Source organism: Lynx canadensis, chromosome D1 (genome assembly GCF_007474595.2).
Source record: "Lynx canadensis isolate LIC74 chromosome D1, mLynCan4.pri.v2, whole genome shotgun sequence".
NCBI lineage: Eukaryota > Metazoa > Chordata > Mammalia > Carnivora > Felidae > Lynx > Lynx canadensis.
The window spans coordinates 37,596,834-37,622,556 of NC_044312.2; the positions used below are offsets into that span (position 1 = coordinate 37,596,834).

The window sequence follows — 25,723 nt, forward strand, 5'->3', positions numbered from 1 at the left end:
ACCTCTTCAGCCACTGGGAGGCCCTCTGCGTTCCCCTTTCCCCGGTGCCTGGCTGCAATTACTCACTCGTGCAGTGGCACCAGCCTTCCACCAGGGAGCCGCGGATCAGCTCTCCCGCCCGCCCCCTCCCCCCCGCCCCCATCTGCAGCTTGCTGGCTCTCTCTTTCTCCCTCTCTGTCTCACTCTCTCTCTTTCTCTCCCTCTCCTATCGGAGCACAATGAAAGCCTGTGTATCGCCGTGACTCCGGGCAGTGGAGCCAGTGTCAGCAAAGCGGCTAACAACAGACGGGAAAGAGAAAGGAAAATACAAGCTACTTTTTTTTTTTTTTTCCATCTATAAAGCGGAGCAATACAAGAGATAGAACCACATTGCTTATTGCGAGTCCAGACCCTCAGATCCACTGGCCGGGGATGGAATGTACAAAAGTGGACAGAAAAGTGGCTGGACATGACTCGGTGCAATTTGCTGGAAGTTTGTAAGTTTGACCATCGTTTGTAAATTACTCTCGGAAGAGTTTGTCTCTCTTGATACTGTGTTAGAATAGAGCCGGGGGTGAGGAAGCGTAAGCGGGAAAGAAAAAAATGTGTTGAAGGATCTCTCTCAGTGGCTAGCGACTTCAGACTGCTTTCATTTAAGGCTAGGAAACCTTAGAGGGAATGAGGATTTTACCGGTGATTGGATTAGCCGAAGAAAAAAGCATGGTCCAAAAGTCCAACTACTGACATTGTTAACAATTGAAAAGCGATCTCCCTCTTTGGGGAGAAGACAACATCCTACAGTACCCCAAAGAGGAGAAAACACCGGAGCAAAGGGAAAGGGAGGAAAAATTAAAAGCCAAAAGACAGTCTGTCTTGATTTTGTGTACATTCTGTACATTGACTTTGAAAATTTTCTGAAACAGCACTTTTTTTCCAACCCGAGGAAAAGTAAAGGCTGCAGGTTACATAGACGTGGTAGAGATGTGTTTCTCTGCAGAAACATCCCCATAAAAATTTTTGTGAAACAACTAGGTGAGGGGGAGTCCAGCTCTCTATTAATACCTCTCTCAATTCCCTTTGCTGTCTGTCTCTGTCTCTGGCTTGACAATCCCTGAATTCTTGCTCTAACCCCCAGATTGTGTGTTTACAAAGTGCCTAGTGGCTCTTGTCAGCGTGGTGGTGGGGGGGAACCCCCCCACCAACTCGGTCCAACTTCTCAAGAGCTGTCAAGTGCAATTAGAGTAAGTTGATAAGGGTTTGTTTCCAGCTAAGCCCCTGCGATTGGTTTCTATTCTGTCTCCTCACCCTCTTTTTACTAACTCCCCTCCCCCACACCTCCACTGCTCCCCCCCAACCTCTGAAGACCTCTATTCATGTGGCCCTGAACACTGAGCTCACATTGTCAAAAACAGATTTGCCTGCGGTAGCCAGCACTAGCCTCCTTCCACCTCACCATCCCAGAGGCAGCATTGTGTCCAGTAACATGGGGGACACAGCGCCCCCACAGGCCCCCACAGGAGGGCTAGGGGGGGCCCCTGGGGCGGGGCTCCTTGGAGGGGGCTCAGTCACCCCGAGAGTGCACAGTGCTATCGTGGAGCGCCTCCGGGCTCGGATCGCCGTCTGCCGCCAGCACCACCTGAGCTGTGAAGGACGCTATGAACGTGGTAGGGCTGAGAGCTCAGACCGGGAAAGAGAGAGCACCTTGCAGCTCCTGAGCCTGGTACAGCACGGCCAGGGGGCAAGGAAGGCTGGCAAACATGCCAAGGCCACTGCCACGGCTGCCACCACGGCGGCCCCTCCACCGCCCCCTGCTGCCCCTCCTACAGCCTCTCAAGCGGCGGCGACAGCGGCCCCACCGCCCCCACCAGACTATCACCATCACCACCAGCAGCACCTGCTCAACAGTAGCAATAATGGTGGCGGTGGTGGGATCGACGGGGAGCAGCAGTCACAGGCTCCAGCCCCTGGGGACCAGAGGAACTCAGCCCTCATTGCGGTAAGGCAACTGGTTTTCTCGTGATTCTGGCTGTGGTGCGGTGGCCTTTTGTGAGGGTAGAGCGCGCCTTGGCCTGCTGTGGAGTGGACAGCGGTGAAAAGGGCCGAGGCGTTACCTGACTGCCTCCAAGGCCTTTGGGTATGCAGTTCGTAGTCTTACGCATCAGGTTCTGCTGGCGCTCGTTCATGGGTCTTCCTGCACTTGCAGGGTATTTCTAAAGCAGTTAAAATCCTGGGTTTCCCACAGGCTCTCTGGAGTCCAGAGGTGGCTCCAACGCTGGCAAGACCTGAGTGGGCCACTGAGGGAGGCCCCGTCTCACAGACCCTCCTGCTTGGCCAGCCAGCTCTGATTAGGCCCAACAGGCCATTCTTCAGCCTGATGTTCATCAAAGCTTTTTCCTTCTTTTCCGATTTCCCCTTCCCTCTTTGAGGTGGCCCCTTCTTGGGTTAAGAGAACATGAGCGGTGATCTAGTCCAACACAGAGAGGTTGCGTGAAGCGTCCCCTCAGTCAAAAGTCAGACTTGGGGGAGACATCCCGAAGACTAGTGAGGCTTCTTCCCTGATTTCCTACAGACTCCCCACTGCCCGCAGCCACACTCTGATCAGGTAGGGCCAGCTGGCGGCATTCATTAAAGGGGGCAGCACGAAGGGGCTATTTACATGCTGTCATCCCAGGAAGTGCCTTGTCTTCAGCTGCTCCTGGTGACAGCACCTCAAACCTGAAAGTTCTGATTAAGTTTCTGGCTGGAAGTTCTTCCTCAGAGGCACAGACACACCCTATCCCAGAGGGAGTATCCCTTGAATCATTGGCCCTTGGTGCCCGTCCTGGTCAGGTGACTGCCTGCCGTGTGCCGGCTTCCCTTGTAGCTGCTGGGCCAGTGGCCTCTGGGTAGAAGGTGGAGCCCTGCCCTGCCCTGCAGCCCTGCAGGCTTCCTCCATTTCTGAGGTCTGTGGGGCCCTTGAAGTTCAGTGTCCGCTCCCAGCGCAGCTCCGGTTTGCCCAGGCCAGCCCTGATGAAAGTCAGCAACAGGAAATGGCCATGCAAGCCTAAAAGTACTCAGAAAGCCCAAAGGAGAGGCCACCGCGTTGAACTCCTTTTCCAGAGGAACTGAGAAAGAAGCTTGAGAGACAGGACGTCCTCCAGCCAGGCCTCTAGGATGCTTCTTCGTGGCTCCCCCTTATCCCTGGCCTGGGTCTGTGGTGATGAAGTTTCCAGAAATTCTGGGAGCTAGGATAGTGGTCTTCTCCCCACCACACACACACACACACACACACACACACACACACACACACACACTCACGGTTTGCTTGGGATGCCTTGAACTGCCGCTTCTCGGCACCAATTCCAGACAAGCAGGAACTGCTAATACTTAACACTGCCCAGTGTGAGCCACTTCATCCTTGAATTCGGTTAACCGAATTCAAGGGGTTGTATTAGAGCTTCAAGGCCTAACTCCTTTTCCCTACCACCTGTTCAATGCCCAGCTCTTCCTGGCATTCCCTAAGAGAGCAGTGGGAGTTTGTTTTGTGAAAGAGACATGCTGAGGTGAATGGGGGTGGGGGTGGGGGAGAATCACTCGAATGGAGAGAAGAATGAGGTTTGTATGTATGTGTGTGTCACTGGCATCTGCAGCCAAAAGTATCTAAATGCCTCGATTGTCCCCAGTAAATTTATAATCTGTCTGCAAGTCTCCCAATAATACCGCTTTGTGTGCTTCACAGTCTCCTGGTAAGTGTTTCTGGGGATGATACAGGGAATGAGGCGCCCAGCCTTTTTCAGTGGGGAAGACCCATCTCTGTCCTGGATGCCAAGACTGGATGTGGCGCTCACATCCCAGCCTCTGCAAGGAAGGTGGCGTGTCTGCTTCTGGCCACGTTCTTTTGATTTTTGCTGCCTTTTTGGGGCGGGGGGGGGGGGAGGTTGGGGACGCACTTTGGGATGCGAAGTGAAACCAAGTTCAGTGGTTACTGCAACCTCACCATAGCAATATCCATGCTGGCGGGGTGGTGAGGGGAACGGTGTCCTGCCTTTCCCGACTGGAGGTTTACCGCTGCAGAAGCCAAAGGTGGCTGTTGTACCACTCCTGTTCTAAGAGAGAGTCTGATTTCCGCCTCGTAACCACCAGCCATGTCCTAAAACACGGCCTTGGAGGAGGCCCCCCTCCGGGCACGGTGATGATGCAAGGGTGCCACATGAGTTAGGAATAAAAAGACCAGATTATTTCTAACAGTTGCTTTTTCACTGAAAATGGGTGGCATAGCCAAGGTTGATCCACCACCCCCACCCCCCCATTTGGTTATTGGAAAGTCCCTTCTCCACTTTAGCTTCTAAATTTGGAGTTTTGTTACTCAGTATGGTGCTCCAAGATGGTGATGCAAGTTGTGTACTAACCTGATAACATTGTGTTGAGAAGGGAGGCCTGGGTATTTGGGAGTGATTCATCTACAGGTCCCACTTCACGCGGGCTCCTCTTATTTTCAGGAACACTTAATTTAAGGGAAATTTTGCACAGAATGAGTGTTAGGATTCTTTCTTAATTTTATTGCTGTGGCTGTAACCGGATTTATTTCTGTCTGGGTGTGCTGGATGTATCACTTTCATAGTTCATTTGTATGTCATAAGTGGCCATAAAGGTCCTTTGGAGGAAGAGAGAGAATATTGATCATCTGAAACCACACGTGCACTGCGTCCTCAGCTGAAATCTCTGTATGCTGCATGCCTGCTTGACTGTAGTCAGTTATATCTGAGTGGGTAAAAGGAGGACTTGTGGTCCATGGGGTAGCGTTGACTGGAAGGTTGTTATACTGCGAGAAATATATAATGTCTGAGTTTTCTCAAGAGCTTGAGTTTCAAGAACAATGCAAGACTAACCTCCAAGCCGGTTCTAATTCTATCCACATCGAGAGCCTAATTCTGCAGCCCTTACTCAGCCAATGTCTTCATTTAGCGCAAGTACAAGTTCAGGGGAAGCCCCATTGCTGCAGAGACTGCAGGAACAGGGCCTTTCGGAGGGCCTGGATTATAGGGCTTTGAGCAGATCTGCATTTCTAACCACTTGGAGCAGGCTGCAAGCACTAAATCATCTTCTGGTGAAGTATGTTTGAATCTTTGAATGAACTGTGAAACTGAATAATTGTTGGTCCAGGGAACAGTAAGGTTTAGAGCTTCTGCGGTTCATTATTAATCTTTCCCTTTTGCCTGAGACAGGCTCTTTTTTCTGTTGCATAGACTGTGTTGCTAGGATGGATAGATAAGTGGTTCCAAGTCATCTTTGGCTTTAGAGATTATCTTTTCTCTAATGTAGTGTAGAGGAAAGAAAGCAGATCAGACAAGGAGTCTGCGTCCTCGGTTCTGTGCCTGCTTCATCACCAACCAGCTGGGTGACCTAGGACAAGTTAGTTAGCAGTCATCTGTAAAACAGAAAGAACAATATTGCTGCCCTAGCTTGTTGAGAGAACCAGATGAGTGTGTGTTTCTGAATAGGCTTTGGAAAGAAAAAATAAAGCACTGCGGAAATGCAAGGCGTTATTACTAGTATTACTAATAATAAACCACTAAGCAACGAATCATAATACCAGTTTTTCCAGGGATTAAAAGTATACTTAAGCTTTCAGTTGTCTGTTTTAAATGGTGAAATAGCTTTTATTGTAAATAGAGGGATTGGTATTTCAAATTTAGTGCTGCCAAGATAAAACTGAGTTATCAGTGTATTTAAGTGCTCCTGAAGGTCCCCGGGAAATCCCAGTTAAAATGTGCATTGTTGTGAAGGTGATAAGGGTCTTTGGGTGCATGTCCTTTACAGGCCCCTGCATGGACCAGAGCAGCTTTGGAAAGGTGTGCCCACCAGAGCATCTAAGGAGCATTAGAAAAGTCGTTTGCACAAATGGCATGGGAAAGTTAAATATTTTGTCAACAATAGTCTAAAATGTTAATTGTTAGCTTAAGAAAGTCAAACAGGTTAAATCATTGCCAGAGTTCCCTGGTTATTTTTAACTGATGATACTCAAGTTTCTAATTGACAATTCACAATCTGAGAGCTGTAAGTGGGGGATTGAGAACAGGAACAGTTCATTGGCCAGATCTGGGTGTCTGTAGCTGTCTCCATGATAAATAACCTCCCCAGCACAGTGATAGGAGTGTGTACATTATTTATATATGCAGCCATCATTTCCTGAAGAACTGACTCTATTTTTGTTCTGTTTTCCAGAACAAAGTAATAAAGGGAGAGTTCTTATCTATCCAGGACCTTCCTACTACTTCTTTCAAGTAAATATAATTATCAGATCTCACAAAGCAAACGAGTTCAAGTGGAAAGAGAAGTTGGTGCAATCCTCTATCAAAAATGGACAGAAAGCTTGCTTTCACAGCAAGGGCTGTTATTATGTCAACTATGATGCCTCGCTTGTTTGGGTCGGTGTTTGTTTCCAGAAGGCATGTGTGTTCTTTGTTAGGTGGTATTTTCTAAACCTTCAAGTTCTGCACCTTACAGTTTAATACTGTGTGGCTCCCCTCTGCCTGTAAACCTTTTGTGAGTACAAACATGGGTTTTCCGATATTCCAAGACACGATAATTAAGTACGACTAAAAGAGTGGCTGTGATTAGCTGTTCTTGATTTTAATTGTTGTTGTTGTGTGTTTGTTTTTAGTATTTAATCTCAAAAAGCCTGGATGGAAATTTTAAACAATCCTCAGTGCTGCCACGCATGCAACTGAGTCATTTTGAATGGATTCCACGACTTCCTTGTTCTTTAATCCTGTCCCTTATATATGTTCATAGGCTGGATCGTGTTTAGTGAAAACAATTCCAAATTCTTTCTTCTGCATTTTCATGCTAATTTCCCTCACACCCTCACAGGCTCTGTGGGAGAATAGACAGAAATGCAGCTAAAGACATAGACCCCTGCTCGCTCACCAGTCTAGTGGGCAAATGAAGACCACATCAATAAAGTAACAATAAAAGCACCAGCTAGGTAGAATGGACCAAAATTGGTGTAGAAAATCAGAAGAAAAGAGGAATAAATATTTATTGAGTCCTAGAATGTACCAGGCACGTTTATTTTATATTTTATGTAACGCCTTCAAAATAAAAAAATAAAAAATACCCAGTGAGCAAGCAACATTGGCCCCACTTCACAAATAAGGAAACTGAGGCTTAGAAAAACAGTAAAAGGAAGAATTTGGTGCATAGATTTTCCATTTCATCCTGTGTTCAGATCCCATTTCACACCTGCTGGCTTTATGAGCTTGGGGAAATAATGTTATTCTTTTTGGGCATTGGTAGCATCATCTAGATAACAAGCCTTGTGTTCTTTAGCAGAGTGGTCAACACCGGGCCTGACACACAGTAGGTGCTCAAAACGAGAGTACCGTTAATGGTTGGTGGGAGAGAGATTCAACCCCAGGCCAGGGGAGCTTTGTGTGGGTCACCAGCAGGGCCTGGGGCTTGGGGGGGGGGGGGGAGAGTGCGGAAACGTGGAATGGGGTAGCTGAGTGAAGATGGGTGTGAACGTGAGGTGTGGGACAGAGCAGAGCCTGACTGACACGGTTGGGTGTGAGTAGTGGGGTGGCGGGGGAGGGCAGGTGGGGCTGATCCATTTCCTGGAGGGTCTGAAGCTCTGGAAAGAGTAAATCAGTAGCCCTGGAAAATGGTAGAGCAAGGAGGGCTCAGAGGAGTCAGCATCTCTGAAGCAATAATAATCCTTCATACACTTGAAGACAAGTATTACATTTCCCCTCCAGCAGCCTCTTCTCATAGCACATTGCCTAAGTGTTCTGTATTACCTATCTTCAAGTCCCTTGAGCTGCTTAATGCCTTGCTATTTACACACTTCTCTTATTCCCAGTGAGTTATATACAGCATGACATGGCCTTTGGCATTGAAAGGAGATGGTTTTAAAAGCGCACTAGCTAGACACAGAAGAGAAACTACAAGAGGCATAACCAACTACAGACGTCTCTCCTCCCAGGCCTTCCAGTGCCAATAAGAATTGCCCTGTGGGTAAAAGTGTCTTCTCTTGATGTGTAAACTTATCTTCCCAACAAACGAGTTTGCTTGTTTATGAATTTGGAAAAGGTCTTTTCATTAAAAAAAAAAAATGATGATGAGCAGAAACTTATGAGAAGCTGTGACTCCAGATAGCCTTTGAGATTTACTTACCCTCCTGCTTGCTTGCTTTTTAATGCAGATGTGTTCCCTATCTTTACCTTGCCCTAAAGCTCAGTTTCCCCTATTTGGTCCATGTTCACATGGCACAGGGAAGGCACCTGATAGACTAGATGGCGGAGGAGAAAAGCCAAACACTTTCTTCCCTCCTTGACTGAAGGCATGATGTCAGGATGCTGACCATAGCAAATGGGCTGTCTCTCTGTGGCTGCCAGCTTTGACCCTTCCCTATGCTTATCTGAGGGGCAGATGTGAAAGAATCAAAGCTGTTCCATTTCCTTATGGAGGGGATGAACAGAGATGATCACATGTTCTCCACAAGTCTTGAAAAAGGCCAGAGAGTTGGGCCCTACCTTAGCTGAAGGAATGGCTGTGAAAATGGGCAAATACCAATATTTACATGTACTGTGCTCTCCATGAGTCTTAATGATTTTAGCAAAGGTCCTGAAATTTTATATCAAGATTGTGGACATGGGAGCTATGTAAAGTTTGAAGGAATTATCTCTTAATTCAACAAAGACTGGTTTTGCAGTAATTCTGTGGCATGAAAGTTCATGTATCCATGATGAGCAATTTGATATAGCCTTTGCCCTTTTAGTATTTACAGCTGAAAGGGGTGGGGATAGGGTTGGAAATAGAGGTGTGAAAGTTGGCTTAAGGAGGCAAGGTGGCATTTTTGCCGTTAAGAGCCTGGGATCAGGGGTGAGATTACCTGGTTTCACATCACAACTCCACCACTTGATAGCTATGTCTTCTTGATTCCGTTAAACTCTCCCGCCTCAGTTTCCTCAACTGTAAAATGGAATGATAGTATTAGATCGACTTCGGGTTGTTGATTAAATGAGGTAATTGCCTAGCACCTGGTAGAGTCTCAGTAAAATTTAGCTGTCATTATTAATGTGAAAAGGGACATACCTGAGTCAGATTCGTGGTTTTTTCCAGCTCAGGAGTCCATCATCAGAATGTGTCAGAGATGTTTTGTGGGAGGCCACGACTTGTGTCTTTAATATTAATTAAAACGGTTAGTGATGGATGCCATATCATCCAGTTTCCCTAAATAGTTTAATATGGAGATGTCATCTGGGATAGATTTACATTTCCCTAGCATGGGTTTAATAGTGTTCTTCTTGAGAATAGGATCAATTAATATCTCTTCCATTCCTGGGATTTGAGGACCTCTGATCTAGAACTTGACCGGAGTGTTTATGTGACTTCTTCTGGAACAGAGGCTGGGTCTCCATTCAGTTGCCTCACAAATGTGGCACATAGGCTTTGTGGGTAAATGAGAAATTTAAACCGTCCATTGAGAGTTTGGAATTGTTAGAACTGAGGAGTCCAAATTTACCAACTTAATTGAATTATTAATTCAGACTGATGAATAATTCTTAAGTGAATCTGGTCACAGAGTCACAAAGAGTTAGAGGCTCCCTGCTGTGGAGATTTAAAATTCTGCTTTTGAAAGCCAGATCCCTGGCTCAAGTCGCTAAGGAATCCGTGAACTCAGTGCCACTGCAGATGAACGGCGGAGCAGAGTTTGCCCTCTCCCCAGCCCTGACCTGGAGTGTGTGCAAAATTTCACACCACGATATGATCCTGAGCTGAGAATCTCTTCCTTGCTCAGTACCCCTTGAAGGTTGATTCCATAAGAAACAGGAGGACAATGTTGCCGAGGCTTCAAAGCAAGCTCTGGAGAGGATAATTCTTAATCCAAAGCATGACGTTTCTCTGAGGAAGTGACGGAATAAGAATAGGAATCATCTTGGGTGGATGATGTTTGGACACGGGTGGCTTTATTGGTTCTAACTCAGAGCAAAGAATGTAGTCAAAAAAATTTTTTTGGTAGTGTGTTTATTCCGCATCGTTTAAACTTAATCCTCCTTGTCCTCTTGAAGCATAATATTCTTAGGAAATGTAGTGTCAAACTCATGCCAGGTTTGTTTTGTTTTATACTGTTTTAACAGCATTCTTGCTAACTGAGTTGTCGTGGCAGGTCTCTATGTTGATACAGAATCATTAACATTGTCGTTTTAAAAATTCTCTTCTGTCAGAAATGTGGCCGAATTTTATTTGTGGACCTTTCCCAGCAACACTGATATCTGTCACCTGCGTGAGGCCTGACACCTCAAATTTCCTCAGTGTTCCACAAAGTTCTCTTCAGGTGGTTCTGATGGATGTGAGTGGAAAGTTAATTACGTGCCTGGGTTTGGTTTTGTTTGTTTTGGGTTTTGTTGTTTGTTTTTTTTTTTTTTTCCCCTTCAGAAAATTTGCTTCAGGCAAAAGTTTGCTACCACTTCTAATAACTTGCCAGGAGTCTTTTGGACACACGGTATAATCTCTTAGAGCCATGGTAACCGAAGTGCAGAGAAGTGGCTTAATTGAATACGGTATGTACCTGCACTGTGTCTTCGGAATGATGATTGCCTTACCGAAATGAATGTACCCTGCTCATTTCTGGAGGTCTCTAGAGTCTAAATTATGTAAAAATAAAAGCATTCCCTGGCTAAGCAGCTGAGAAACTAAGGTTTTTGTTGCTGTTGTTCACCTAAGTGGACCGATACTTGCTGAACCAGCTAAGGCTTGCTCATTTGATTGCCACACTGCACCATGTAATTTCAGACAGCAAAAAGTATGTGCTGGTGGTATTATCCCATTTGGTTGTTTCACAGAGGTGTTGAAAAAGTACAAAGTACAAACAGAAGAGTAAACAGGAAAGAGCAGCGGTCCTCCTGACGGAGACAACAGGCAGAGGCAATGGTTCAGTGAAGTTTGCGCCCAAGTCCTGTAGCCACCGCACCAAAGAGAGCTTCCTTTTCTCACTTAGATTCTTTGCATGTGGATCTGTTTGCAGGCTCGGGCCCCCAGAGAGAGATTCTGAGCTGTCTTTGTGCTAAATTAAACATTAGTTTTCTCCTTGGGAACTTGATCTTCCAGAGATCAGGCAACAATATCTTTCTGAGAGAGCTCCCAGCTAAGCACTTCGCTCAGGAAGAGACCAGCTCATGAGCCTTTTCACCTCCACTGTCTGCTTAGCTGCTATGAGTGTGTGTTGCACGGGAGTTGTTGTGGCTAACCAGGTCTAGAAGCCCTCAGAACAAGGGCTTGTACTCTCATCCTTGGTGTAATGAGGAGATACCCACGCCGACTTAGCATATAATCAGTGGAAATGGCCAGAATGGCACCCAGATCATGGAGGATTTTAGCCAGGCATAATTTTTCTTTGCTCACTGCCTCGCAAATTCCGCACCCACAACAATGAAAGGGAGTATGTCAAATAGAAGCCATCTCATTTCTGGCTGTGTCTCATCTCCATCCTGCCCAACTCCCAGGAGGGCTAGTTCATATTGATCTGAAAATAGGACACTAGTCTATCAATTCATAGAGCAGCATAAGCCCTTAAAAAACAGACAAAACCCTCTACTCACAGATGAAACAATTATAGCCCATCTGAAAGAGTAGTAGAGGCAGGACTAGAACCCAGTTTTCTATTCCAGATTATTGAAAGTTATCCTTTTATTAAGGACTTTTTCTAAATCCATAAAAAACAACAGGGGCAGTTTAGGAATTTTTGTTAACATTTTGGTAGTAGAAGGAGCATGGAATTTAGAGCTAGTAGATGGTCTTTTAAATGATCATAATGATTCCATCCCACAGGCCCCCATTGTAGTGTGACTTTACCACTCCTCCCATCCAAAAGTAGATGCTGTTTCCCCCCTTGAATCACGAATGGCCTTGTGACTTGTTTTAAGCGATAGTATTTGACAGAAGTAACATTGTGCTCCTTGTAAGGCCCTCCTGGACTTAAAATGTGTTAAGAGGATAAGTCTTACAGTGTTTTTACCACAAATAATAATAAGAATAATAAAGAGGGCAGGAGAAAACTTTGGGAAGTGATAGGTAGGTTTATGGCCTTAACGGTGGCGATACTCTCACAGGTATACACCTATCCCCAAATGTCTAGCGTTGCATATGTTAAATATGTACTGCTTTTTCTGTGTCAATCGTACCTCAGTAAAGTGGTTATAAAAAATAAGCTTCGGTGGCTCAGTCGGTTAAGCGTCTGATTCTCGGTTGCGGCTCAGGTCGTGATCTCACTATTTCGTGAGTTTGAGTACCGTGTCGGGCTCTGTGCTGGTGGTGCGGAGCCTTCCTGGAATTCTCTCTCTCTCCCTCTCTCTCCGCCCTTCTCCCACTCTCACTGTCTCTGTCTCTCTCAAGTAAATAAACTTTGAACAAAGAAGCAAACAAATAAATAATAATTAAGATAAAAGAGAAGCTTTGGGGAACCCTGAGGCCACCATATAAAAGAGCTGGTGAGCCAGTGGGAGGATGACTGTCCACATGCAGATGAGCAAGGGACCCCTTGGCCACTGGCCACTGGCCAGCACCAACTGCCAACATGAGAGGGAGGCCACCTCGTGGCAGCCAGTCCTCCATGCAGTCTTACAAGTGAGTGAGCCCAGGTGAAATCAGCAGAGAAACCACCCCGCCAGCCTAGAGAATCACGGGAAATGTCACATCGTTGCTTTCAACCAGAAGGTTTTGGGGTGGTTTGTAACTTAGCACAGGTTAACTGAATGCCAGCTGGAAAACCCTAGCAGGGGCAAGGGTTCCGCCTCTTTAGATGCGCTACCCCAGGACTGGTTACTCCACATCTTTGAGACTCATTTCCTGCTTTTCTATGATAATACAAACGATCTCAGGGGTCTTGAGGATTAAGTGAGATAATACATGAGAGCACCTAGCGTGTGGAGCTTCACAAACATTGTTTTCCCAGCTTCCTTTTTGTCCCTTCGCAGTGTGCTCTAATTTGAGCCCCCGCCTCTGTCACCTCACTGTCACCTCATGTGCATCAGCATTCTCAGAGGCTCCCCCAGCCCCCTGTTCCTCTGAACAGCAATTTACTTTTTCCCTCCCGGATGATGGCCTGGTGCTGTCATTCCTCCTAACTACCAAATTTCCAGCATTCTTGTTCCGCCCCAGGGAACACATCTGCCTTCGGTAGTCCACCCTTAAAATAGAAAAGGGTTAACCTCATAAAGATGTCACTCCCCTTGTACTGCTGTGCTGCCCTTGGGAGAGTCAAACAGCATAGCAAATCTAGATGGGCAATGTAATTGCATTCGATCTTCTAGGTCACAGAAGACTTTGCTAGCTTCAACAGCGTATAGGGGGAAAGTGAGCATATTCAGTCTTGAAGAGCAGTGTTTCTGAGCTCACTTTCTTTTTGTAGCAAATTATTCTAAGTCCCTCATTTTTTTTTCCATCTTACCCTTTACAATAAGTGAATAAACAAAGAGGAAGTGATATAGTGACACTATATCATACTTGCTATACTTATCGGTGCTATAGTAAGAAAGGACTGGCCTAGGAATTGGATGTCGAAGGTCCTAGTGTTCCCACTGATCTTAGCTGGTAGGGCAGCTTAGTCCAGTCGTTTTACCTCCCCAGCACTTAACTTTCCTTCTCGGAAAAACAATAAAGGGCATTTGGTGAGTGGCTTGAATCACCTCCCAGGCCCCTTTTGGGTGCATACAACTTTGAATAAGTTCCCTGATATTTCACGTTTGTTTTTCACAGCTCTATCTCTCCTTAAACGTATCTGTTAAGAAGAACTGAAAGGAGGAGAGGCGACAAGGGTGGGAATGTGTTGTTGTTTTAAGGGAAATACTAGTGAGGAGAGTCTGAAGTAATGTTGGGAACAAGGTCCAGCTGTGACGAAGGGCGAGCGCATAGCCCTGTTAATTGCTTAATGTTCTTCCTGGGAGTGATGGACAAATCACTCCATTTCTGACCTTATTTGTTGGGGTTTAGGGTTCCAGTATGAAAAACACGGTTGTGGGCCTAGCGTCTGATTCATTACCTTTATTTTCAGAGGAAGTACTGTTTTGTTTTGTTTTTTTGTTCCTCCCCAGATTATCCCAGCTACACTTGGAACATTTCTGTGGGTAAAGAAGATTCCCAAATGAGTACCCCTGTGAAATAATTCAAGAAATATAAAATGAGAAATGAAAAGGAAAATATTCTTTACAGCCTTCCTTGCTTAGGAACTGACTCGTCTTGTCTGTCTGTCTCTCACATACACACAGTTGCAAAGTGCAGATTAATGGATGGGATTTTATATGTGTTACCACTTCATTTTAAAAATATGTTTCTGCTTTAAAGAGGAACTACAAAAGAGAGTCACTGAGAAACTGGTCTGGGGGAGGGGAATTCAATCCACTGCCTCTTTTTTTTTTCTTCTTATCACTAAAACCCTAAGCAGAGAGTGTAATCACCTATTTCCCAAGGGCAGCCCTAAGCCCTTAAAACTCAGATCTGTTTAGGGATTTAATGGGACTGGGGAAAAAAAGGAAATGCACAGTATCTGCTCCAAACAAGTCAACAAAGGAAAATATACCCAACCAAATATTAATCTGGAGGATTTCTCTGATAGCACCATTCCCTCCCTCCCTATCTCTTGGTTTAGTTAGAGCACAAATCTCCAAATTGCATCTTTATGATTCCCTGAATCTTTGGAGTCTATGGATCCCATCTTGGGCTCCAGGCCAGGCCAGTGCATTTTCTTTCACAACACAAGATGTAACTAGCAGGAAGCCAAAGGGTCATTTGGTTGTGGTTGTCCTTGTATTTTCTTTCCAAGGTAGACACACTCAGTTTCATTGTTAGATTACTTAGAGATGGTGACTTTTTTCTACTAACTTCTAAACTCCTTAACTTTTCTTCTAAGATTTTTTTTTTTTAATTTTTAGATGAAAATGTCTTGGTATTATGCCATACAACATTGCTTTTCTTTTAAAAAATACTAAGATAAGGGAAGTCAAATTGTCTTTCTTTTCCAATAGATTGAGTCTTTTGCTTAACAAATGTACCCCAAATCCCCATCACACACACGTGTGTGCATGCACATGCACACACACCCCCCACATACTTTTTACTATGGTTATTTTTAGTATATAGAGACCTAAATCAGTTATGTGGGTGACTTCAGAGAAAATGGAATAAAGAAATACATTAAAGAGTATGGGAAAGAAGATAAGTTTTAAAGGAAATTGCTCCAGAAGACAAGACTATACCAAATTTCAGAAACTAGGAACGAGAGCTTTGTATCACAGTGGTAAGTGTGGAGTGACAAGGCACCCCCATTCTGGTCCAAGTTTTACTGCTAACTAACAGAATGACCTTGTGGCCAGTCACTCCTCCTCTGCTTTTTCGTTTCTCCATCTGCAACCCCAAAGGGTTGGATTCCTCAGCACTTCGCTTGGCTGGATTATTCTTGTCATATGGGATTCGGCTCAAATGTCACCTCCTTGGAAAGACCTCCCTGGCTAGCCTAACTCATGTACACACATGATTGATCTCTCTTTCTCTCTCCTCTTCCCCTATCACTTTATCCCACTACAGAAGTGCTGTTGTCTTTATAACTTCTATCATTGTCTGAATTTATGTTGATTCCTTGTTTATTGGTGCATTTCCTATCTTTCCCTGCTGGGATGTAAACTCCGTGAGACCAGGAAGCTTGTCAGTCTTGTTCACTACATGTGTCCTAGCCCCTAGCAGTTCGTGGAACATTTTGGATCCCCAGTAAATATTTGTTGAATGAATGACCAGATCAATGGCTTTTAAACTAGAGATGTCTTATGAGTCTTTTAGGAATGGAAGTATGAAAGGAGAGGGAAGAACATGTGGTTGGCCTCCAAAGTCTCCACCTCCTGTTTGATTAAACTGTTTGATAAAACTCCAAGGTTTTAATCACTCTATCTATCTATCTATCTATCTATCTATCTATCTATTAAGGCATATTTGTAGATATAGGTATAGATATGCTTTAATGTGATTAAAAACATGGTTCAGTGCTACAATCGTTTGAAAGATACAAGACCATGATGATTATTTATGATTTTTCCCAGATTGGAATTTGAAAGCCCAGCCTCTCATCAGTAGGAAACATTGGTATAAGGAAAAGGATGATGGACTAGAAGTTACACACATTGAGTGACTACCGTATGCCAGGTCCTGTGTTAGTCCCTAGTGCCACACAGGAGAAACACAGTTCTTATTTGATGGAGTTTACATTTTAATGGGGAGGTAGGGGAAGACAGTGTCAACAAACAAAGGAATGAGATAAAGTTAACTAGGGATATGTGCACAGCTCTTTGTTCCTTGAAGTGGCCGGTTGGAGATTGATTTGGATTAATTAAAAAGAAGCAAATCTGGGAAACACTTCAGGAAGTAGAGAGCGATTAACTGTAAACAAGCAGCTACCATCAGAATAGGAGATGGGCTCCTTTGTCAGGGCCTGGACAGCTGCCTGCACAGTGGGCTGGACCTGTCCAGGCAGTGTGCTGCTTTGGCCAGTCTGTGCAAATTCTCCTAGGGAGGAAGGTGGTCATATCAGCATCTTCTGTGCCTTGGAGCTATTGTCATTATTGTGATAGAAGTCATTGAGGTTTGAGAATTAAAGAGAAACTACTGACAGGCACCTTTTGAGGAAGAGAATATTGTCCCTCCTTGACAATAGAGAACAAATTGTCAGGAAATTAGCATCAGGACTAAAAGGAGTTAGAGGCATGGTAGGTTCTCGGGAGGCAGGCCAAGGCAGAAACTGGCATTTGCAATCGTCACAATAATATCATCTTACATGTACACCTCACAGAAACCCTATGCTATAAATAAGACAAGTGTAGCTTTTAAAAAATTTTTGTATATGGGAAACAGACTTGGGAGAAGTCAAGAAATGCTAATATATCTTACTTTTGAATATAGATTTGCAGTTTACAAAGTTCACACTCACATATTGTCTGAGTTTGTTCTCTGGGGTATTATTACACCCATTTTGGAGAGTGATGAGGGACTCAACTGGCCTACACCAACTCCACTAGTGAGCAATGATTTACCCTCCTGACACCGGGGTCTGTCTGTGTAGGGCGCACAGCAGCCACACTTGAGTAGCTGAGCCCCAAATACATCACTGAACTTGCATCTAAGATGAGGACATTGAATGGCTTGCACTCCCAGAAGCATACCCACACATAATTTGAAGCATGACTCTTCTAGAAAGAATGGCAATCATGAATGGAATGAGGATGTCAGACACCCAGGGCACATCAAATCTAGAATAAGGAGGCTGAAAAAAGGGAGTCTGTTTTTTATTTGTTTCTTTTTAAAAATTTATTAGTTGTAAGATACAAGGCAAGGTGAGAACATTTTTTAATTTATGAAAGCCCACACTTTCCCACCCATATTTTTTGTGGATCTAGTGAGCCAACTCAGAGGTCTGGGAAGAGAGGGCTACGAGGTTGTTATGAATAGAAACTTGATCTTGATCAAAGAAGCAGATTTGTCTCTGTAACCGAGATTGGTCTAAAAGTTTTCTCCATGCTGTTGCTTATTTTGGAATGAGTATCTTAGATGGAACTTAAGGGAGAGACTTGCAGCTCTTTGCTGAAAAGTAATTTTTCCTATCCAAGTTGAATCGTTTTTTCATGCTGATGATTGTTCGCTCATTACCTGGAAGAAAATGCAGGAGTTCGAATTGATGGGATTTCGCTTCAAAGTGGGAGATGTACCCTATTATCTTGTATTTCTAGGGCCTACATAAGTGCCAGGTATCTAGTATGTAAGCATTTTGTAAATGTTGTTGAAATTGAACTGTGGTGAGCATGAATTTTTAAAGGACCCCAATCCTTTACATTTCTGTGACTAAATGTACCATACACCAGATGTGGAGCACTGATCTTAAAGATATCCTTCTGGTTCAGCCTTTTTTTGTTGTTTTTGTTTTTTAATCACATTCATTGGGGTCATCTGGGGTGCTCAATCAGTTAAGCGTCCAACTCTTAGTTTACGCTCAGGGGTGTGATCTCGTGGTGTGTGAGTTCAAGGCCCCGCCTTGGGCTCTGCACTGTCAGAATCCCTACTTGGGATTCTCTCTCACCCTCTCTCTGCCCTTCCTTCCCTCTCAACATAAATAAACACTTAAAAAAAAGAATTATAAAAATCACCTTCATCAAGTGTTATATGTCAGGCACTCTTCTAAGTGTTCTAGAATATTAACTCATGTGTCCCTCACAATCACATGATGAAGTAGGTACAATCTTATTTACATTTGACAGATGAGGAAGGAACCTGCCTAGGTCACTCAGCCATGAGTGGTGGAATCAGGATTTGAACAGAGCAGGTTGATGCCACTGCCCATGTGTTAGTCATGGTTTCTACTGCACGTAGGAGAAGGTCATTACACAGGTAATATCAGACTCCAGCTCACACATGACCCAGGCCTGAGTTTGGAAGCCAAGTGCAACAAGACATTTTTGAATCAATAATGATTAGAGCTAACTCGTTTGTCCAAGGTGCAGATGAAATTCAGAATGAAGGTCTAGGGGCTACAGATTACTCCTGACACAGTTTCCAGCCTCCCATTTTTTAAGAGGTGAAACATACTGGAACATGTAGAGTCTATGAGTGATAAAAAGGTTTTGACTTGCATTCCGGAGTAGGTTGGTAGTATCATCTAGAGGGCTGTGAGGAGGATCCTAAGGTGATATCCAGCTTGGTAGGAAGAGGGCCATGGTGGTTCATTATTGATACCTGCTGTGGGCAGAGAGAAGGCACATGGCCGAGAAGTCCCTGGAATGGATTCTTCAGGATCAGGAATCCAAATGTGGGAGATCTTGAATGTAGATTCTGCTGAATATTAACTCTTTCCCATGGAGGAATGCATCAAGATCTGATTATGCCACTTTATAAAGTTAGGCTTAAATAGGTTAATAAGTTGTAACTTTAAGTTGTAAGTGCCTTGAAGACATGTAAGTTCCTTAAAGACATTCTAACCTTGTTGTCTCTGAGAGCTCAAAGAAGGTGACTGATTTTTTTTTTTTCAGTATTTATACAGTGCCGTGCAAACTCAGCTTCATTTCCTCCCTGACTTGCAGCCTAAGCTCCTCTTATGTGGAAATTCTGAAGATACAATTATTCATGCTCAGTGTTCTGAAGGAGCCCATTTTTGGTAGAAACAGAGACAGACACAGTATAGAATGGGAAAATGATGCCCCAAGCTTGAGATCACCAGAGCTTTCTTTTGGGAACCAATTCTGCTATAGCTGCCTTTGAAAAAAAAAAATTAGCAAATGTGTACTGAGGTATGATGTCCAAGCCCCACTTTAGGGACTAGGAATGGAGTAGTGAAGAAGACAAGTTCTGTGCTCTCTTGGGAAACACTTCCTTACAATAGCTTCCTTTTACCCTAGAAGGTAAGTGATAGGGCATCTTGAGTACGTGAACTCTCTGAATTGAATGCAAAATTTTCTTTGACAGCATATGTGCATTTTCAATGTGGACAAATTTCAATGTGGAGTTTGCAGGTTCTCCAAGGATTCAAGGGCCAAAGAACCTGAGGGTGAGGCTTGTGGTGGCGGGAAGAAGAATGCACCAAATCTAGGGCTAGTGTAATTCTTCACACGGAGTAACCAGTATTTTCCCCAGTATTTCCTTTCTTCCTGTATCCATTCACTCTAGTTTCAGGAGTCTGAACAGAAAGCACACGTAGCTTTCTTCATATGCCTGATGTATTTCCTTTACCTCGGACTTTTGTTGCCTGTTTTGTTATCGATGTAGAGTATTTTCCTCTTTTCTCCAAGGCCAGTAGCCCTCAAGTAGCAGCTGACCTCTTCGTGTTCTGTTCTGCACTTTTCTTTGGAGCCCAGTCCAGCAATTTTTTCACTTTGTTTTTCAGTGACCTCCCACCATTTTGAGGCCTCTTCCCCTCCCACCTTGACCTCTAACTCCAAATTTATGTCTCCATGTCATTGTGGGGAACCTCTCGGTGAGAAGGATAAAGCTGAATTGGAGCCTCGTCTCAGGGATTTCATAAGAACACTGACTCTTTATTATTAGCTGTGCACTCCAGGCTGCTAGAGTTCATATTTTGGCAGTGGACCATCAAACACCCTATTTTTAAGAGCCTTTAACTTAGTTGTAAACATGTGCTGTGACTGGAGCTCACTTTCTTTACTCATGTTTACCAAAAGCAGTTTAAACTGTTGAAAAGTTGTTATTTAAAAAAAAAAAAAAAAAAAAAGCTCAGACTTCAGGACTATTTTTCCACTCATCTAACTCAAACTATGCATGATCTAAAAAAAGAAAATTTGGCATTTAGTTAGTAATTTGATGGTCCAGTCATACTGGTAATTTGAGGGAAAGGAGAGAGTGGCACCACTCCGTCCTTTTACTTTGACAGATGCCCATCAAACACACATGGAGGGGGATGATGGCTGCTACCCATATTTACATGACTGACCGCAGAGCAGCTCAAAGAAAAGCAGTCCAGTATGCTGGAGAAAATTGTTGTATTGCCCTTAAAGTCATCTATATTTAGAATCAAAGTGTTCTATAGACACATTTCCCAGACACTCTAAATTCTGGAGACCTTACTAGTTCCATTAGGAGAACATCAGTAATATTCCAAACTCTCTTCTGCTTGCAAATAGGTAGAGATATTCAGAAATTTGGTGAAGGTGAGGTTGTTGGCAAACATGTCTATTTCTTTTATCTCTGCAAGGAATTTAGGCAAGTGTAACAAAATACATATTAATCTTTTGAGGAGGTGGTGACGGAAGCCATAAAGCAGGAGTTTCAAGAATTTAAACGCTCAAAAGGAGGGGTTGAACTTTGACATCTTCCTCTTATGATTTAAGATTCTAGAAGTTATACCATTTGTCAGCTGAACAGAACTGCTTTGGGGCTGTGGTGATACTCTAAGTAGTACCTTTCATAATGACTCCCTTCCTCTCAGCCTCTGGTATGTCATCAGACCCCTTGTACCTCATTGTTATTGTGGCGGTGAGGCATCTATTGACAGGTGACATTTGCCAATCAGGTAACAAGGAATAATCCATTTGATTTCCATCTCCCCCTTGTTGAGCTACAGGTATTCCATAGATATATCCTAACTTACAACACCCATTTGGTGGAAAAGCGTCCTGCTGTAAGAATCATCTTGCCTAGTTTGCACGCCTCTTATCTCCCTGGGCCATCCTGGAAAGCTCCCTGGAGCTTCTGCAGGATGAACTCCTGATTCTTACTAATGAACGTTCCTTGCACGACTTTTCAAGTGAGGTACCATTCTAGGCACTTTGTTGAAATCATGAAATCTCAATTGATTCTGTCTCAGGGCTAGCCTTCTATGAATGAGTTTCTTATATGCTCATTGACTTTCTGGTGCTTATTCAATCTGAAAAATATCTAACTGTTTTATTTTATGGGTTACATTTCCTCCAGTATTGAATGAAAGTTCCTAAAAAAAATTAACATAGAATAAAAATTAATTGAATGTCAGCAGGGAGATTTTTCCTAAAAATTTATAAGAATATTTCTACCTCCTCAGGGGAGGTGGATACTTCTCCCTATCCTGGACCTTTTTCAGAATAAACACAACTATAATGCTGCATTTGTGCCCTCCTATAGCTACATATGTGCATAACTGTTCCATGAGCATAGCAAAGAAGAAAAGAGGCCATAGAAGAACACATATTTATGTTTTCAGAACGTTCAGGAGGGAAAAGGATTTGCAGACTTGAGCTCTTAGAATTTCCTGTAAAACATTTTACTGTGGTTTTTGTTCAAAAGTTAGATGCCAGTTGCCATGTTAATAAGATGACAAGATTAGTTAATTGTATTATCTGCTGATGCATAACAAATTACCCCAAAACTCAGCACTGGAAACAGTCAACATTCATTATCTCACGCGGTTTTGAGGGTCAGGAATTCAGAAAGGCTAGCTCAGGGTCTCTCATGAGACTGTAGTCAAATCATTGGTTAGGGCTGCAGTCACTCCAAGACTTGACTGGGGGTGGAACTTCTGCTTCCAGGTTCACTCACGTGGGTGTTGGCGACACTAGTTTCTTGTTGGCTACTAGCCAGAGGCCTTAATTTCCTTGCCACCTTGGACTGTCCTTGGGCTGCCTGTATATTCTCAAGTCACAGCTGATGGATTCCTCCATGAGACAGGGATCCAGGGATACAGAAGCCACAGTCTTTCACAGCCCAGTCTCAGAAATGACAAACCTTTGCTTCTCCTATACTCTGTTGGCCACACAGGCCAATCCTGATGCGGTGTGGGAGGGGAGTACACAAAGATATGAACCCCAGGGGTAGGTATTCTTGGGGGCCATCTTGGAGGCTAGTGAACATATTCATGTATAAACATGGCCAGTAGCCCAGGCTGCCAGGTCCCCTACTGTGATTTTGAGGAAGGTTATACCACTGACTATTCTAAAATAAGGCCTGGGTGGCTCAGTCAGTTAAGCATCTGACTTCAGCTCTGGTTATGATGTCACGGCTCGTGAATTCGAGCCCCATGTCAGGCTCTGTGCAGACAGCTCAGAACCTGGAGCCTGCTTCGGATTCTGTGTCTCCCTCTCTCTGCCCTCCCCTGCTCATGTGCTGTCTCTTTCTCTCTCTCAAAAATAAATAAACATTAAATTTTTTTTTGTTTAAATAAGGCCATCCATTCACTTCACATCTATTTATTGTCAGCTATATACCAAACACTGTTCTAGGTGCTTAGGGTACTTCGGTGAATAAAACAAAGATCCTCACCCTCATGAGTTTATATTCAGTTTTATATTTTGCTTCTCATGTAGCAAATCCCATGGGTCAGTGGGCCTGTGCTGCTATGAGGTAAGTACATGGACCTCAAACCATTGTTTCACATTGACTTGCATTTGACCAACTTGAGCAGGAAACCGGGATAGCTATTTTCCTTATCGGCAGAATAAGGGTAAGCTTTTTGAAAGATGTAGTAACAATACAATCTCTCCAGTGATTACATTCTTCTACTAACTGTCATAAATGATTACTTCTCTGAGTTGATAGCTAAGTGAGGAAGTAAAGTACATTACTTAAGAATTAAGGGAAGTAAAGTACATTACTTAAGAATTAAGGTTTGGGAGTCAGACCCTCCTGGATTTGAGTAATAACTGTCCTGCTTTCTTACTGTGTTACCTTGTGCATGTTGTTTGACTCCTCTGAGCCTCGTTTTGTCCTCTATAAAATGGTGATAACAATAGCACCTATCTTGGAGTTATAACTGTAAATGACTGACTGAAAGCAACCTACCTTAGGATTTGCTAACTAGATACCACTGAGTTTTATCTGCTTTTCTTTATCTGACTGCATCTGTGAACTCCTACCAAAGGTGCTATCAGAAATGACACCCAGGGCGCCTGGGTGGCTCAGTTGGTGAAGCATCCAACTCTGATTTCAGCTCAGGTCATGGTCCCAAGGTTCATGAGATGGAGCCTTATGTCGGGCCTCTGCGCTGACAGCATGAAACCTGCTTGGGATTCTCTCTCCCTCTCTCTCTGTCCCTCCCCCCACTTTTTCTCTCTGAAATTAAATAACTAAACAAACTTTAAAATAAAATTAAAAAATCAGGGCACCTGATTGGCTCAGTCGGTTAGGCATCTGACTTCAGCTCAGGTCATGATCTCACGGTTTGTGGGTTCAAGCCCTGCGTTGGGCTCTGTGCTGACAGCTCAGAGCCTGGAGGCCTGCTTCGGATTCTGTGTCTCCCTTTCCATCTGCCCCTCCCTTGCTTGCGCTCTGTCCTCTCTCAAAAATAAATAAGCCTTAAAAAGAGGAAAATAAAAGAAAAGAAAAGAAAGAAATGACCCCCCCAGTTCAACCCAAACTAAACCATCCAAGATAGTAGGAAGCCTCGTAGTGTTACTCCCAGGGCATGTTTCCCACCCCCTCCCTTGCCACAGCTGTGGCCACCGCTTGTGTGTGTATGAGGTGGGGAGAAGAGCTCCATCTGGGGTTTGCAACTTGTGTGAAAACCTTTGATTTATCATCAAGGGTTTTCCATTTAGATATGTAAAGTGCTCTCAGTATCCACCTGATGGTTTCCTACTGAGGCTGTTTCTGTGGAAATACTTTGCCAAATCACCTGTCAGCACAGCGGCCGGGAGAGGAAAGATGCATGTGCTCTGGAGTGTCCGTCTTAGTCTGTCAGTCCGAGACACCCGAGCCAGAATGTCCCCTGATTTTCCTCACCCCCCCCCCGCCACCCCCCAGCACTGAGTGGGCAGCTGCTTCCTGCCAAGGAGGTGCCTGCCTTCCTGAGGCTGGGAAGCCTGTGGCCTGCTCTCAGTTCCTCCCGTATCTTCCTTCCTGGAGTGGTACCATTAGAGAAATTGGTGGTGAGAGGGAAGGGAGTCTCATAACTCCAGGCCTCAGAAACAAAATACAAACTGAGCCAGGGGTGTGTTTTGGTGGAGGGCATTGCAGTATGTTCTTGGGGATACCTGGTAGTTTGCAGCTCTGTGCATTTTACATACTCTTTCAATTTCCCTTTGCCTCCATTGGGCAGGAAGTATGTGCACGGGCGACATATAATCCCTTGAACCATTGGAAGACATGAACAAATGTGACCAATTTCCAGGCAGTCGTGGGCTCTGGATTAGCTTAAGAGAAAACCATTCTAAAGACACAAGGGTGGAGAGGGCTAGGGAGGAAGGAACGGATGCTTTGAAGTCAAGCCCTGAGTTTGAGTCCTGGCCCCTAACATTGTTGGCTCTGTGACCTTGAGGGATGATATTTTTAAACCCATCCAGGCCTGTTCATAGAGACAATAGAGATAACATACCAGTCTGTGAGGAGCACATAGCTCTTGGAACAACAAAAACAAGCAAAGAAAGAAGGTCCCGGGAAACATTTCTTTTCGTCTCTGAAGCCTAAGAATTTTCTACATTAATTAACACATTCATGTTGTTTTTATTAAGAGAAGATATTTGAAGCTTCTGGGGCTTTGGTTCGAAACATTACTGTATATAGTAATAGTAGTCACGGGTAAGTGTGCTAAACTTCTGGGCTCCACCAACAGAAATTAAGGAGCTCTGGAGTTTGGAGATTTCTATAGAGATTCTCAGGCCACATATGGAGACACAGACTTGGGGGTACTCTAATCTTGGGAAGTTTGAAATCATCCTGACTTAAACATTTTTAGGCATTATGGAGGTCAGATACGAAACACAATCTTTGAGATTTGAAGATACCAAACCATAGATATTTTAGAACTGTTGGTGTTCCCATATGCCTTCTGGGTACTCTGGAAGGCACAAAAGCAGAGATTTGCAAAGGTGCACCTTCTGTTCTGTAGAAAGTCTGCCAGCTTCATGCGTGACCCGGATGGAATGATCTGCTACTTTCCGTGGGCACCGTATCAGAATGCAAGCAGGAACAGGACACCCAGAATATCCTGGAATGCAGGCCTGAAGCTGAAGGACAAGTAAAACCAGAGGGCTTGGGAAGATAATGAACACCAGGACATTGAGTGTTTGACTGTCAGATGATGGTGACCTCCCACTAGGGTGCAGGGTCCTTGGAGCTCCAGCAAAGAGGAATTGTCTAACTCTCTGACTTGCTGTGTCAGTTGGATCATTGTTTAGTTCCATCTCAAGGTGTAGCTTGAATCCCCTGTCTGGTCACCACCTTGGCCCAGTCAGTCAGTAGCCCCCTACCGTCAAATGATGCAACAGTCACCCACCCTGTATCCCTTTTAGTCCATACCGAGTACAGAAACAAA

At 44.2% G+C, this 25,723-nt stretch overlaps 1 protein-coding gene across 2 annotated transcripts in view; it reads left to right on the top strand.

Moving 5' to 3' along the window:
• Positions 1-157: 157 nt before the first annotated feature.
• MAML2 (mastermind like transcriptional coactivator 2) overlaps positions 158-25,723 on the top strand; it is a 348,182-nt gene continuing 322,616 nt past the window's right edge. For both annotated transcript variants that reach the window (XM_030331611.1, XM_030331612.1), the window contains exon 1: positions 158-1,975. In XM_030331611.1, coding sequence (XP_030187471.1) covers positions 1,463-1,975 — 513 coding nt within the window. In that variant the 5' untranslated portion in view covers positions 158-1,462. The remainder of the gene's footprint in view (positions 1,976-25,723) is intronic.